Below are 15,290 nucleotides of genomic sequence, written 5' to 3'. Positions count from 1 at the left end.
CTTCTAATCCTCAATAGAGGATGTGCAAAAGGTCAATAACCTGAAAGAAAACAGGAAAGATTTCACAGTAAACAGCAAATGCACAATCATACAGGACCTATTAACTGTGCTCATGTTTTCTCTTATTAAACATATACTGCTTATGCTTATAAAAAAGTCAAACATTATAATTATTGCTCAAATTTAGGGATTTTAACAAAACATAAAAATGTTTAACATTGGCCTGCACCAATACTGTGCTGTTGACATGAATGATATCTTATATTATGCTCTTAACGTGTAAAGGTGTGGTAAGAGCACTTCAATTACACGTACAAACTGTCAACAACCTAGAAATTACCAAGAACAACTTAGCTACCACCTACACATATAATGTGAAGTGTTTTGTGGTTTTGTGGAGGAAGTGGTGGCTGTTGGGTAGTTCCTGGTTAAAATTAAACGCTATATAAGCACTAGTAGAGATGAAAAGCACACAAGAAACGCCTAAGAAAGAGGAACGTTAGCACACTGACAGAACACAGTGTAGCGTTTTATTAGGTTTGTGTAAAGTGCCTTTTATTTATTTAAAGCAATTCACGAAGTATATGTAATTAAACATTTTTACATTGCTTCAGAAAACACTACAATAATACAGAAAGAAACATAAGTATACATTTAATTTATAACTATAAGTTTTGTATAATACTATTATTATTAAGCTATTTTCTATACTCAATCTAACCCATGTACTGCTTAAGACAGGAATTTTGAAATCAATACGTTAGAGCATTAAATAAACACCCAAATTAAAGACCCTATGTTGTAGAAATGAAAAAAAAGGACAGTATTGAAAAAGTGGTACTATATTTTAAGGGGGTGAATATCACTGAATATATTTGTTGTGGTTTCCTGCACATTTGCAATCACAAATCTATTTCCCGTCAGTGTTCACAACTGTTTTTCAACACTGATAATAATAAGAAATGTTTCTCGAGCTGCAAATCAGCATATCAGAATGCTTTCTGAAGGATCATGTGACACTGAAGACTGGAGGAATGATGCTGAAAATACAGTATTTCATCACTTGGATAAATACAAATTTTACATATATTCAAATAATAACAGTTGTTTTAAATTGTAAAAATATTTCACAATATTTTGACTATATTTCTTCTCAGATAAAGCTTTATGTCATGTGTCATTTTCTGTGTTTCTGTTGGATTCACAGAGCTACAGACACACAATATGTATTCACATATTTTCATATCTCTCATATTAATTTTTTTAAACAGCTTAAGATGATGAAATGCGTGTAATATACTAACACATACGCAAACTGGGTTAAAGTATTGAATTTTTGAGCAATTAATAAAAATACCAGTAAAGTGACTTGCACAAACCTTAGTAAATCACCTTAAATGATGTTTAAATATACTCCTCACATAATGTTTTCATAAATACTCCTGCATATGCATATGCAATAAGTTTAGCGACAAAAATAACTGTCCACATCTTTTCATCACTAATTTTTCACTTTGTGACTTCAGTAAATCTTGAAAGTAATTTTTTACCATCAAAAAAGGATTTGCACTGGTGCAAGCTGTTAGTAAATCTGGCCCATAATGTGTTCATGTCATGTTAAAATGATCATAATCACGAGCTGTTTGGACAAGAAAGACAAAAGACACCACCAATACAAATGGACAGACATAAACAATAACTTCAGAACATCACAGATTTAGTCTGTTTGGGGAAATGGCCTGAAGGACGGAAGCCTCGTCTGAGAAAGGTCAATAATAAATCAGTAGAACTCATGGCAAAAGCTTTTTATAGATAACCTTTAGAACTTTCTAGTAAGAGAAACATAGACTAATGTTATGTTGTTATGTTGTTATGTTGTATACATGCTTGCTGTTTTTAACCTATTACATGCCACACCTGACACTTCTATGGATGGAAAAAGTGTGTCCTCGGGTTAACCACAAGCTGGAATCACATGACCAGCAGTGTAAAAATAACTAATCACTCTACATGTGTTGGGTTTGAATTATGCAAGTGGATTATCGTTTATGAAGTATATTTCAAAACGAAGTTTTTCAAACAATTATATGATTAGTTATTACTCATAGCACAAACAAACATTTAAAAAATATATTGTTTGGTACAACATTTTTATTAGACTGAACCAAGGTATTGAAGAAATTAGAGACCAAGATTTGAGAAGACGATAAGCAATCTCTGCAGAACTTCACAATGACCAGTATCTCGAACAAATCTCTTGCTTCATACCTCAGCCTGGATGTTTGTTTATAATCTGAGGTATCTTAATGAGCTATCATAGCACAGTTATCATATCCTTTTTGCGTTGAGAGTGTGCCTACTGTGTGATGTTCAGAAGGTTTTGGAACAGAGCCCTCATTTATTTATGGGTAGCGAATGCGATACAAATCTCCCCAATGCTTACAACAACATCCATTTTTAAAATATGATGTAAGAAGAATATCAATATCAATATTAAATATCAAAGAATCAATCAACAGGTCATATCAACGCCAGAACTGCACAAATGGGTGCCACTTTTGAGAGGTCTGGGACATTACTTGTTGACTTGTCCCATTTGAGAATCTAGCCCAAAGGAACTCAGTTGGAAGACATTGTTCGAGCAAATTTAACTTTGGACAATGTCAGCGCAATGTAACATTAAATCTGTCACACAAACATTCCCATAGGAGCCTCTGCATATGAATACAGGCTATAAAAGTTATTTTGGCAAAAGCATTTTTAGGAATGGAACATTGGATTATTGTTAAACTAAAACAATACTAACAAAAAAAAAGTATGTGTTAGAAACTGCATGGGTGATTAAAACATCAAAACTGAAACAGAACGCTCTTTAAGATCATCTCCATGACACCTTCATAACAACACAAAAACAGGAAGTCACACAAATGCTTTCTAATTTATTAATTTTTTTTCTGAAATTCCAGATATTAAACTAGTTGTGTCTCTGCAAAATATTGTCCAATCCTAACAAACCATACATCAATGGAAAGATTATTTATTCAGCTTTCAGATAATGTATAAATCTCAATTCCATAAAAATGTACCCTTAGCACTGGTTTTGTGGTCCAGGGTCATTTATTTCAAAAACCCTAAATGAATCATATTTTGACCTACCAATTAACTTTTAAAATGCTTTATTAATAAATCTCTATTTGATTTACAACTTTACCTAAACGCTTTATGTATAACATTACCAATATCAATTCAATAAACAAGAAGAAAACACAAGAACAAGAAGAGAGCTTCTTAATGAGATAGAAAAGATTCTGTGAACAGATTAAAATACAAGAAACTTGGAGTTACTCAAAAATAAATGAAAAAAAAAAATGTTTTTCCCCACTCCCTCCCTCTCAGTGTCAACCAGAGGAGGGGGCTGGACCACACTGACAAAACTCTTTCAGGTACGTCAGGCTTTTTCAGCATTAGAGTCAGAGAGAGAGAGAGACAAGACCTAGTCTGAGAACAAGACTCAGAAAAGGAGGCATTCAAATATAAAAGTTGCCTCACTTTTATTCTGGATGGTAAGGGAAACGTGAGGAGTGACTCTACAAGCCTTGCATAGAAACCAAAGATAGTTGGAGAGGAGCCTGAAGAAAGACAACTTTTAAAGTTGTAAAGCCTCAAAAACTTTGCTGAGGATCAAAACATAACCGTTTTCATTATTGGTTTTTCATTTTGCAAGTCTCTTTCATTCTTTGACCATGAGGCGCATGTATCTGCTGAGTCTGGGTGAGTCACTCTTTGTTCAGGATTGAGGTTTCCACTGATGAATGTAGAGACAGATGTTGATTCACTGTGTGGTTTTGCTTACTGAGATGTTACCCTGCCAACGACTGCGTAGTTTTAGCAGTTTCAAAACTAGAGAAACAGTAAATGGGCATGACATGAAACTTACACAGTTAGGAAAATCTGCTGTGACCAAATCCATTTGTCTTCTCAGAGCTCAAAGTGTTAAGACCTTCTGTTTAAGTGTTTGGGAAACAACCGTGAAGCAAAAATGGCGATTTTTTTGAATCGGTTATTGGGGTATTTCTGATACAAGTGAAGACCGCTTTAGATGCAAACACTGTAATGACTGAACCTTCAAAGACAGTGCAAAAGTAAAACAGTAAAATCCCAGTATTGTGAGTTCAATGTGATATTGTGGGAAAATGACAAGTGAAACTGGGTGTTGTTTAGCTCAATTTTTATTATGTCATCGTTTACTCATTGTTTCAAACCGTTATGACTTCATTTCTTCTGGGGAACACAAGAGTTATTTTGAAAAAAAAAAAAATGTATAACAGAACAATTTTGATAACTATTGACAAAAAATAAACAAAAACACACCTTTCAAAAACATATTTTTAAATAAACCACAGGAGAAGTAGGGTTTGGAATGACATGAGGGTGAGCAAATTATGACAGATTTTTCATTTTGGGATGAACTTCCCCTTTAAAGCTTAAAGTTACATGGCTTCGATTTTGACAATGGAAAAACATTGGCGGAAAATGAATCAGGACAGGAAATCCAAGGTGTTTTCATGTGTCCACAGCTGAGAGGCCCAGGATGGTAGGACAATAGCATTAAACCAAGGGATGACTGAAGAGGGGGGGGAAATACATAAACCTTACTGGTAGACTAAAAAGAATAAGAACAAAATCCTTAAAAATATTGTTTGCCTGGTGCTTGGTTACAAAATAATTAGCAAGAGCGCTCCTTGGGTTATGGTTGAGTCACCAGTGTGCTGTAAAAGTGTTAGAAGTAGCTGACCCAGCCTGTGGTCAGAGCATGTAACAGTGTGGTGATCTGCACAGCACCCCACCCAAAGCCCTCGAGTGGACTTCCTGACTGCTCATCATTTCAATGCAACTGTCATGAACAATGAGTGGAAATAGAATGAACTGAATATATTTATTCTGCTTCCAACTTTGTTTTCTAAGACTGTTACACCTAGTAGACGCAAAGCCAATTTAGCCATTATAGGAAATAAATCATTTTGGTTCATTTTAGCATGTCTTACCTATAAGATTAGGTTGGGTCAAAACATCTGACATGCATGACAGCAAAATAGTTATATTGTTTTTAAACCAAGATTATATACAGTTATGTCCAATAGTTTCAAACCACTACTGAAAATGTTTTTTTGGTTGTTTTTTTTTAAGACAAACACATTCTTTACACGACTGCTTGAAAAGTAAAAGTTCTGACTGGAAATAAACATGAATTTTTGAATGTCTATGATTTGACTTTGATACTTCCCAAACGTATTAGCATATTTTCAGGATTGCATAAAAAAAAACCCGGATTAGTGTGGTCTCAAACTTTTGGAGCTCACTACATGTGCATCAGACTTCACCAAGATACTAAATGTGCATTTACAGAATCTTTTTCTCTCTCCATACAGGTCTTCTAGCATTGACAGAGACCATCCTGATGCTAACAACCTGTGAACATGGATATAAGTTTAAAAAAAGAAAGTGTGTAGGTATGAATAAAAAGCCAATATATATGATGCATTCATACATTTCTTAACCTACTTTTATTGTGTTGACAACTCTTATATCAGGGCTTAAAATGATTTTACTTGTGTTGTACATGCCAACATTTATACTGGACACACACTTACACACACACACAAAATAATAATCAATCTCTGTTGATATTGTAAATTATTGAATAGCTGGAAATTCTACTGCAAATATGGGACAGATTTATAAAACTCTTATTGATGAATTGTAGATTAAAATCAAGAAAAAGTGCTGTGGCTACTCAAAGTTTTATTGTCATTTCTATAGATGAAAATGAGTGTGAGCTAGAACCACCCATTTGTGGAAAAAATTCTGATTGTTTCAACACTAATGGAAGCTACGTCTGTCAGTGTCATGAAGGATTTACTGCAACTCCAACTGCGATTGAATGCGAAGGTAAAGAGAGCTTGATCTGATAATCTCATATGACCTCTGTGCAGCAGAGAAAACATCTCAATCTCTGTTTATATCATTTCAGACATCAACGAATGTGTGGTCGGCAGCGCTGATTGTGGTCCTAATGCAAAATGTATCAATTCTGAAGGAGGTTATAATTGCACGTGTCAAATTGGCTACATTTCCAGCAATGGAAAAGAGATATTCAAGTCAGGACAAGGAGTTCATTGTATTGGTAAGAAACTATTTTAGCCTAGATATTTTTGGGCCATCTATTTGCTTGCAAACCTACTGTGAGAGTTTACAGTTGGCAATGTTTTTGTTTATTATCTGTCCTTAAATTACAGACAGAGATGAATGCGACGACTCTAGTTTTTGTGGAAAACATGCAACATGTCATAACACTCCTGGCAATTTCTACTGTATCTGCGATGCAGGATTCAGACTGAAGTCAGGAGAAACTAACTTCACTGATATATATGAATCCTGCGAGAGTAGGTCCTTTAAAACTGTTCAAATTCACACTTTGACACACTGAAGTTTATGTTTGAGAAATGCATTTTCCACAATGCTGTTCTGATGTTGTTGAAGGTGTATGTGAGATTGATAAATTTATATGTGGAGGAGGAGAATGCAAAAACAACAAAGATGGCCATGAATGTGTGTGCAGCTCAGGATTCACTAACTATGGTCACAAGCAAATGAAGTGCACAGGTTAGAATTCTCCCTTGAAGTTCAATTTGGTTCCTAAATATCTCTTATAATTCATGCTTTCTCATAATTTAGAGCACAAATGATTGCCTGTGTTTGCACTGAACAATAATATAATTGACTTGTTATTTTAGTTTTTTATTTTTATTTTTTTTTGAGTGTAATATTGTTGGTTTTTGTTTAATGATTTGTTTTGCTAACAAACTGAATCTATGCAGCTGGTCTGATTATCAGATGTGATCATTTAATCACAGCCATACCTTTTCTCATGTGATTTTGCTTATATTTGTTTTGTTTCTCAGAAATGAATTGCGACAGATTATTAAGTGAGAGCAAAGCATCCCAGGTACTGCATAACTTTTACTAGACTACGGATACAGAATATTACAGCAATGCATAATGATCCAGAAACTGATCTCGGTTTTCTGTGTAGGCATCGCCAGAGCTCATAAAACTGGTCTCTTTGATGAACAACAGCTGTCTGGTACTGAGTCAGAGTGAGTTTACACGAGTGGATGGTGAAAAACTTTTGGAGGTGATAAATCAGTCTAATTTGTAAATCAGTTTTATTGCAAAAATACAGTAGTTTGGCTATGAATACTCTATAAAGTAAGAGCACTTAAATTTAAAGCATGTTTTAAAATATGTCTATAACGCTTAGACAATTTTGCATTAAAAACATAAAAAAGTGAATTTTTTAAAATCCAATTAAAAGTTTCAAAGTACATTGGAAATCACTGTTTTAATAATCTTATGTCATGCTTTATAGAATTGCACTTATTGTCGATGCAACTTCATCATTAGAAATGTGTATTGCAAATATATTTAAATACACGACATACAAGTTTTAACAGAAATAATATTCAAGTATTTTTTTCGTTTATCATAAATGCTCTTAAGTTTAATTAACTTCTGAGTTCAAATGAATGCTTATACTTAAACATTATCTTGATCCACAAATCTCTCTCATTTTACCCTCATAGGCATTTCTGAGAGCTCTAGATGAACTGCTTCGTGCTGGCTTACATGGTGATAATGCTAAAGTCTCAGCATTGTTTAGTATTGTGGAAATCATGCTAAAACTGATCGGACCTCTGCTGTCAAAAAGTGTGACCAGGAGATTAAGCAATCAAACTGGTAAGAAATATCATATTTTTCGGACTATAAGTCGCACCTGAGTATAAGTCGCATCAGTCCAAAAATACGTCATGATGAGGAAAAAGCATATATAAGTTGCATTTATTTAGACCCAAGAACCAAGATAAAACATTACCATCTTCAGCCGTGAGAGGGCGCTCTGGTGGCTGGAGACGGTAATGTTTTCTCTTAGTTAATTTCTCTTGGTTCATGTCAAATTAATTTTGATAAATAAGTCCCACCTTACTATAAGTCGCCAAACTATGAAAAAAAGTGCGACCTATAGTTCGGAAAATACGGTAGGTCTACAAACACACACACACACACACAAAACATAAATAATTATATATATATATATATATATATATATATATATATATATATATATATATATATATGTATATATATATATATATATATATATATATATATATATATATATATATATATGACACCTCGGTATCATCCATCTGCTTCACTGAATTTATTCTGACATTCGTAATGTGTTTTTTGCCTTTCAGAAGTGGTGATGTTGCTAAAAAGGGACAGTTTTCCATCTGATTTGATAATGTCCACCAGTGACACACAATTTACCTCTCCCTGGGACACAGCAACAGGAAATAATCACCTTGGTATGTATTCCTAATTGAATTTATTCAAATGAAAAAATACAAAATTACTTTTTTTATTTATGGACAATATAAAGTGATTTTTACTGTCTTTGTATCAACCAGGCTTTACTACTGCAGCTTTCCTCAACTACAAAAATCTGGAGAAATCCCTCAACAGCTATTTTAACCATTTAGAGACGTGGGAAAACCAAACTTTCAAGATCAATTCAAAAGTTGTAACTGCCACTGTTAGTAACAATGAGACAGCCAATCTAAAGAAACCTGTAAATCTCACCTTTTCTCACTTGGAGGTATGGAACAATTTACTCTCAATGTATCTCCTATAATGTGTTACACCAATATGACATAATATCAGTTATTTCTGCATGTATATTTCCCTTCAGAAAAAGGATGAGAAGCATATCTGTGTGTTTTGGGATCATAAACTGGAAGGGGGCGCGTGGTCAACACAGGGCTGCACTACAGTGAGCTCCAGCGCCGCTCGCACCGTCTGCTCCTGCTCTCACCTCAGCAGTTTTGCGGTGCTGATGGCTCTCTATGACATTGGGGTTTGTATCCTGTGTGTTCCATTCCGTGGCAGTCGAGCTAAATAAAAAAAATACTATGTCTGAAAGTTGCACCTGGTGGTCAGATTTTGTATGTTTTTGAACAACTTTTAAAATTAGACTTGTAGTAATTAAATATATGCTTAGTCTCTCTCTAATTTGTTGTAGATCATTTATGCTGCCTGTTTGAAATGAGTTTCATCAGGTATGTTAATGCTCGAATGTTGCGTGCAAAGTCGCTGACTTGCTACCGAATGCAGAAAATTACATATTAGGATGATAGTCATACAGGATTATGGGCAAGGGTCAAAGGTCACACCCTGAATGATTGCAATGGCTTTTAATGTTATCTGCAATGCAACAGAAGATTAAATAGATGCTGCAAATACTTACCGTATTTTCCGGACTATAAGTCACACTTTTTTCATAGTTTGGCTGGTCCTGCGACTTATAGTCAGGTGCGACTTATTTATCAAAATTAATTTGACATGAACCAAGGGAAATGGAACTAAGAGACATGAACCAAAAGAAAACATTACCGTCTCCAGCCACGAGAGGGCGCTCTATGCTGCTCAGTGCTCTGTAGTCTATACTGAAGACATAGAGCGCCCTCTTGCGGCTGGAGACTGTAATGGTTTCTGCTCATTCTAAATAAATGCGACTTATAGTCCAGTGCGACTTGTATATGTTTTTTTTCCCCATCATGACGTATTTTTGGACTGATAGTCCGAAAAATACGGTATATGTGCTCACACTCTAACTGTAAGGTCAAATCTGGAGAATAAGGAGAATCTTCATTTACTCTCTTAACCAGGATGTATACGAGCTGCGTCTGCTCACATTGGTGGGACTGCCACTGTCTCTGGTCTGCCTCCTCATCTGCATCGTCACGTTTTACTTAGTGCGATCCATCCAGAGCACACGCAACACCATCCACCTCCACCTCTGCATCAGCCTGTTCATCGCCTACTTTGTGTTCCTCGTGGGCATCACCCGCACAGAGAATAAGGTAAACTGTGGCTTCGCATGAGTTCATAGTTCTGGCTTGGTTTGTCTGGTTCTGAAGTGATAGTGAATATCCTGAGTGTTCACTTCCTGTCCTTCAGGTGGGCTGTGCAGTCGTTGCAGGCATTCTGCACTACTTCTTCCTGGCTTCCTTCTGCTGGATGTGTCTGGAAGGAGTGCAGCTCTTCCGCATGGTGGTGCTGGTCTTCAACACAACGCTGAGACCCATCTACATGTTTGCCGCTGGTTATGGAGTTCCTGCCGTTATTGTTGCCATTTCAGCCACAGTGAATGCAAGCGGATATGGTACAGATAACTAGTGAGTTTCAGACGTTTCTGATATCTTTGCGGACGCTAATCAGAATTTCAGGTTTGTTTGGGATGGTATTAAGATAGTTTTCTTTTTTAGCTGTTGGCTCAACATTAAATGGGGCTTCATCTGGAGCTTTTACGGGCCAGTTTGTGTCATAATTATTGTAAGTACCTCTTAACGTGGCACTTCCCACTTTCCTGAAAGTCACAGAAGGCCAAAACAAATGTTATACTACATATTTTATTTCGTATTTAAACATAAATCAAACAATGATTACATTTATCTTAAAAATAATTGAAATTTTATTTTTGCCTTTTTAATTAAAATTTGTGTTGTTTGTTTCAGGTTAATGTATTATTCTTCCTCATAACAATATGGAAGTTGGCGGAAAAATTTTCCTCCCTAAACCCAGACTTAAACAGTCTACGCAAAATCAAGTGAGAAATGTTATTAAACCCTATATATATATATATATATATATATATATATATATATATATATATATATATAAATAAACTACTGATCAAAGTTTGGAATAATTTTAATTCATGTTTTTGAATGATGTCTCTTATGCTCTAATGCTTTTAAGTGTTTGTAAGAGTGTGCTATAAGCAGCCCACTTTAGCTTTCCGATCTCTATATCCACCTACAGGGCATTTATGGTCACTGCGATCGCTCAGCTGTGTATCCTTGGCATCATGTGGGTGTTTGGCTGTTTTCAGTTTGATAAAGGCACTCTGGCAATGTCCTACATCTTCACTATACTGAGCAGCCTGCAGGGGGTGCTGATGTTCATCATGCACTGCTGGCTCTCAAAACAAGTGAGTCCTGTTCCTCTAAAGTCTAAACACGTCACGATGACCATATAAATTGATAGATCAATCATGGCTTTATCAAAATATTAAGCCTGGGACAAGTAATAATAAAACAATAAATGTTGACACAGGACAGGGAATGATAAATGGAACATTAAAAAAGAACAGAATTACAGTTCATTTATAATAGCAAACGTTTTAGTGAGAGGTGGCTGGGTTTAAATATGCACTTATTAAATCAAATGATTGAAAAATGAATAAAATTATTATTGTCTGTTCGCATTTAGAGTAACGTCTTGGCAACTGCGCTAGGCATTGATTGAAGTTTGAGATTGTCAACAAAATCTAATTTAGACATGGCAAAGTCCATGTTTCTCTTCCTCAAACATGAATCAATGTTATATTTTCATTCACATGGTAGCCATTTTTCCTGCTCTTGCAGAGTATCATTTAAACATGATTTCTATAATGAGAATATGACACACTTTTCCAGGAAATTATATAAACATTTGAGACATGAATTATCATACTAAACGCTCATATAAACCTATAAACAGCCTAGTTATTCATATAATGCCATTACAAACCTTGGATAAAAGCATAGTAGTCAAACATCAGGTTACAGACATTATATGGAATTATGCAGTGGAACTATGTATGGTTATAAGTCCTCTTAGCATTATTTTTGGATAATCTTATGCATCTTTTATGTATAAAGACAGTCTCTGTGCCATTCACTCCAAGATCTAACAGAGAATATTAGCGTTCAGTTGACTTCAAAGATCATAAACAGACTAAAGGTCGTTAAACTCTCAGTAAAGCATTTGTTATGATGATAAACTGATGATCATAAAAATGCACTTGCTATTTTCTGTGATAAATGTCTTTGTAATTTCCTGACAGGTGAGAGAGGAGTATGCCAAATTCCTGTCCTGCATCTGTGCACCACAGAAGAGGAAATACACAGAGATGAACTCAAACCAAACAAGCAAATCGCAGGTAAACTCAGTCTCCGAGAGGAACCAGATAGCTCTTGCTATCAATAAAGAAATAGTTCACCCAAAAATGAACATTTGTTGAAAATTACTTAATGAATTTTTTTCTTCTTGGGAACAGATTTAGAGAAATGTGTCTTTATCACTTGCTCACCAATGGATCCTCAGCAGTGAATGGGTGCCTTGTTATAAACAAATCCATCATTAAGGTTTTAACCATTGCTTCCATCTAAAACATGAGTCCTCTATAATATTGTTTTCTCCAGTGACAATAAGTCATCTTGTCCTAATCAGGGGAGAAATATGCACTGGTCAAGTTCTGTTTACAAGCAAAAACAGTTCTAAACTAATACATCAGTGGGTTTTAATGAGAGAGGAAAACAGGAGAAGGACTTTCACTGGCAGAAGTGTTATGGTGTTTTGGCCTTAATGCCTTAATGATAGATTTGTTTCTTACAAACATGTAGCTTTTCACTTTACAAGAAAAATATAGTCATGTGGATTACTTGTGGATTACTGTGGTGTTTTTATCAGCTGTTTAGACTCTCATTCTGACGGCACCCATTCACTGCTGAGGATCTATTGATGAGCAAGTGATGTAATGCTACATTTATCCAGATCTGTTCCCATTGAAGAAACAAACTCATTTACATCTTGGGTGGCTTGGGGGTGAATACATTTTCAATACATTTTCTTTTTTGGCAGAACTATTCCTTTAACATTTTGAGACCATTAAATGTGTTTACTTGCTGCTTTGACATCATCATCAATCAAGTCATGAGTTGAAGCGTACTCATTACAATAATAACAGTGATGTCAAAGATCACATTCTACCTGCACGCTCAGAAGAGAAACAGCATTTCTCGTTTGCATGTTTGCTTTCTGAATGCTTTAAGAAGGGACGTGAAGATCATTGCAGCATTTTAGTCAAACTGAGATGCGTTTCCAGTAATAATTAGTTGTGACTGTGAATATAAATGAGCTAGACAAATCATCTGACTGCCTGCACTCTTTCACAGGCCTCCAGGAGCAATACTCACACCGGTGAATCACACATTTAAGAGGCCATTTCAACAAACTATTCAATTTTTCATCTTTTTGCAAGTTGGAGTGTCACATTTCTCTGTATGCTTTCTGTGGAAATTTTTGTAAAATGCATTTGGAGAATTCTTCTAGGGAAACTTTCCTTTCCCTCAGGATCATTTTATTAAGAAAATTTTAAATGCTGTTAAAGAAATCTTTATTGTTTAAGGACATATTATAACGTGTCTCTTTGCTTTGTTTGTGTGTGTATAAATATATATATATATATTTTTTTTTTTTTTTTTTGCTGCAATTTCTTCTTAAAATCAATATGATTCAGTTTGAGGTCAGTAAGTTTTATATATATATATATATATATATATATATATATATATATATATATATATATATATATATATATATATATATATATATATATATACAATTAATCTCGCACACCTGCAGGTAATAAATAGGTGCATAGGAAAACAGACCAAACCAAGTCCAAAAAAAATAATAATTTAAAAATAAATCCGCCCACTCACTCTCAATTCTTGCACATATATCCAAAACTTTATCAATAACATTTCAGTACCATGACCTTCATCAGGTATAGAAAAAATATTCAGGCACAACCTCATTTAAAATCAACACATGACCAATCACTGCAAAAATACATCATAACCAATCACAATCAGTGATGTAGGTTACTGAAGGTTACCTCAAAAAAAAAAAAAAGTATAAAAATAGTTGAACAATAGTTGAATTTATAAAAATTACCCCATTCAAAAAATGTAAATACGCCTACATTTTAATACTGTGTTTTTCCATGGACGTTTATTTTTCTTTTTATTTTCTTCTTTTCTTTTTTTTCTTATATATATATATATATATATATATATATATATATATATATATATATATATATATATATATATATATATATATATATATATATATAGTTGTTTATGAGTCCCTTGTTTTCTCATGAATTCATTGGTTTTCCAGCATCTTTTGTGTATTTGAGCCCTTTCCAACAATAACTGTATGATTTTGAGATCCATCTTTTCACACTGAGGGCAACTGAGGGACTCTATTACAAAAGGTTCAAATGCTAACTGATGCTCCATGAGTAAGAATATAACCTTCGGTAACCTACATCATTGATTGTGATTGAAGTGATTGGTCATGTGTTGATTTTAAATGAGGTTGTGCCTGAACATTTGTTCTAGACCTGATGAAGATCATGAGACTGAAACCTTGTTGTTGTATGTGCAACATTTTAATTAACCAATCAAAATTGAGGGATACCTTTTCAGGAAAAATCTGTTTTAGGCTTACGATCAGGGTTAGGTGTTCCTACACCCTTGTTAATCAGTTATCATTTCCCTCTGAAGTTAGGAATAAATAATGGGTAGGGTTAGGTTTAGGGCTAGGGATCGAGTTTAGTCAATATTTCTGGCAAGTAATGTTGATCCAGGATTAACAAAAGATGTTGATCCAGGAACATGTCTTACTTGGCTAAATAAACAGCGATCATATATATATATATATATATATATATATATATATATATATATATATATATATATTATAATAAAAAATATTTTTTTCTATTTTAATTTTGTTTTAAAATGAAATTTATTCCTGTGATGGTAAAGATGAATTTTCAGCATCATTACTCCAGTCTTCAGTGACACATGATTCTTCAGAAATAATTCTATTATTCTGGTTTGCTGCTTAAGAAACATTTATTATCATTATCAGTGTTGAAAACAGCTGTGCTGCTTCATATTTTTGATTTCAGGCCTCTTGATAAACATACATTTCAAAAGAACAGCACTTATTAAAGAAAAAAAAGTAATGTTTTTTCACATTTTAAATGTATTTACTATCATTTATGAAAAATACTGTATGTGTACTTGCAGAATAAAATTATTAATTTCTTTAAAAGAAATGTACTAACCCCAAACTTTACAATGGTGTAAAAAACATTCCAATTAATGTTTTATAATTTTTTTGTTTTGTTTTTATTTATGTTTTATTTTTTTTTAAATTAATGTACAATTTATATTTTTAAAACAAAGAATAACCATCCCCATTGCTCCTGTCATCAGTGATCAAGCAGGAAGAAGATTCAGGTTTTTCCCATATAAAATACTTGA

General features: G+C 34.1%; 1 protein-coding gene across 1 annotated transcript; it reads left to right on the top strand.

Moving 5' to 3' along the window:
• Window positions 1-3,458: 3,458 nt before the first annotated feature.
• LOC113051269 (adhesion G protein-coupled receptor E2) lies at window positions 3,459-13,412 on the top strand. The gene is made up of 19 exons (XM_026214875.1): window positions 3,459-3,771; window positions 5,430-5,510; window positions 5,821-5,949; window positions 6,032-6,184; window positions 6,297-6,443; window positions 6,541-6,663; window positions 6,963-7,006; window positions 7,094-7,195; window positions 7,644-7,797; window positions 8,319-8,429; window positions 8,532-8,719; window positions 8,813-8,977; window positions 9,789-9,983; window positions 10,081-10,298; window positions 10,389-10,455; window positions 10,638-10,729; window positions 10,945-11,113; window positions 12,011-12,106; window positions 13,122-13,412. The coding sequence occupies exons 1-19, from the start codon at window positions 3,744-3,746 to the stop codon at window positions 13,161-13,163; spliced, it is 2,304 nt and encodes a 767-aa protein (XP_026070660.1). The 5' UTR covers window positions 3,459-3,743; the 3' UTR covers window positions 13,164-13,412.
• Window positions 13,413-15,290: the final 1,878 nt, after the last annotated feature.

The sequence above is a fragment of the Carassius auratus genome, chromosome 3, assembly GCF_003368295.1.
Source record: "Carassius auratus strain Wakin chromosome 3, ASM336829v1, whole genome shotgun sequence".
NCBI classification, from domain to species: Eukaryota; Metazoa; Chordata; class Actinopteri; order Cypriniformes; family Cyprinidae; genus Carassius; species Carassius auratus.
Note: the sequence above shows the minus strand (reverse complement) of the source record. Positions and strands in the feature narration are given on the sequence as shown.

Bases quoted from the DNA above. Each gene is read 5' to 3' on its own strand.
- LOC113051269 (XM_026214875.1), top strand. From the start codon at position 3,744: ATGAGGCGCATGTATCTGCTGAGTCTGG. The intron at 7,007-7,093 runs GTACTGCATAAC...TTTTCTGTGTAG, and splicing joins GTGAGAGCAAAGCATCCCAG to GCATCGCCAGAGCTCATAAA. The intron at 8,978-9,788 runs GTTTGTATCCTG...TCTCTTAACCAG, and splicing joins TGGCTCTCTATGACATTGGG to GATGTATACGAGCTGCGTCT.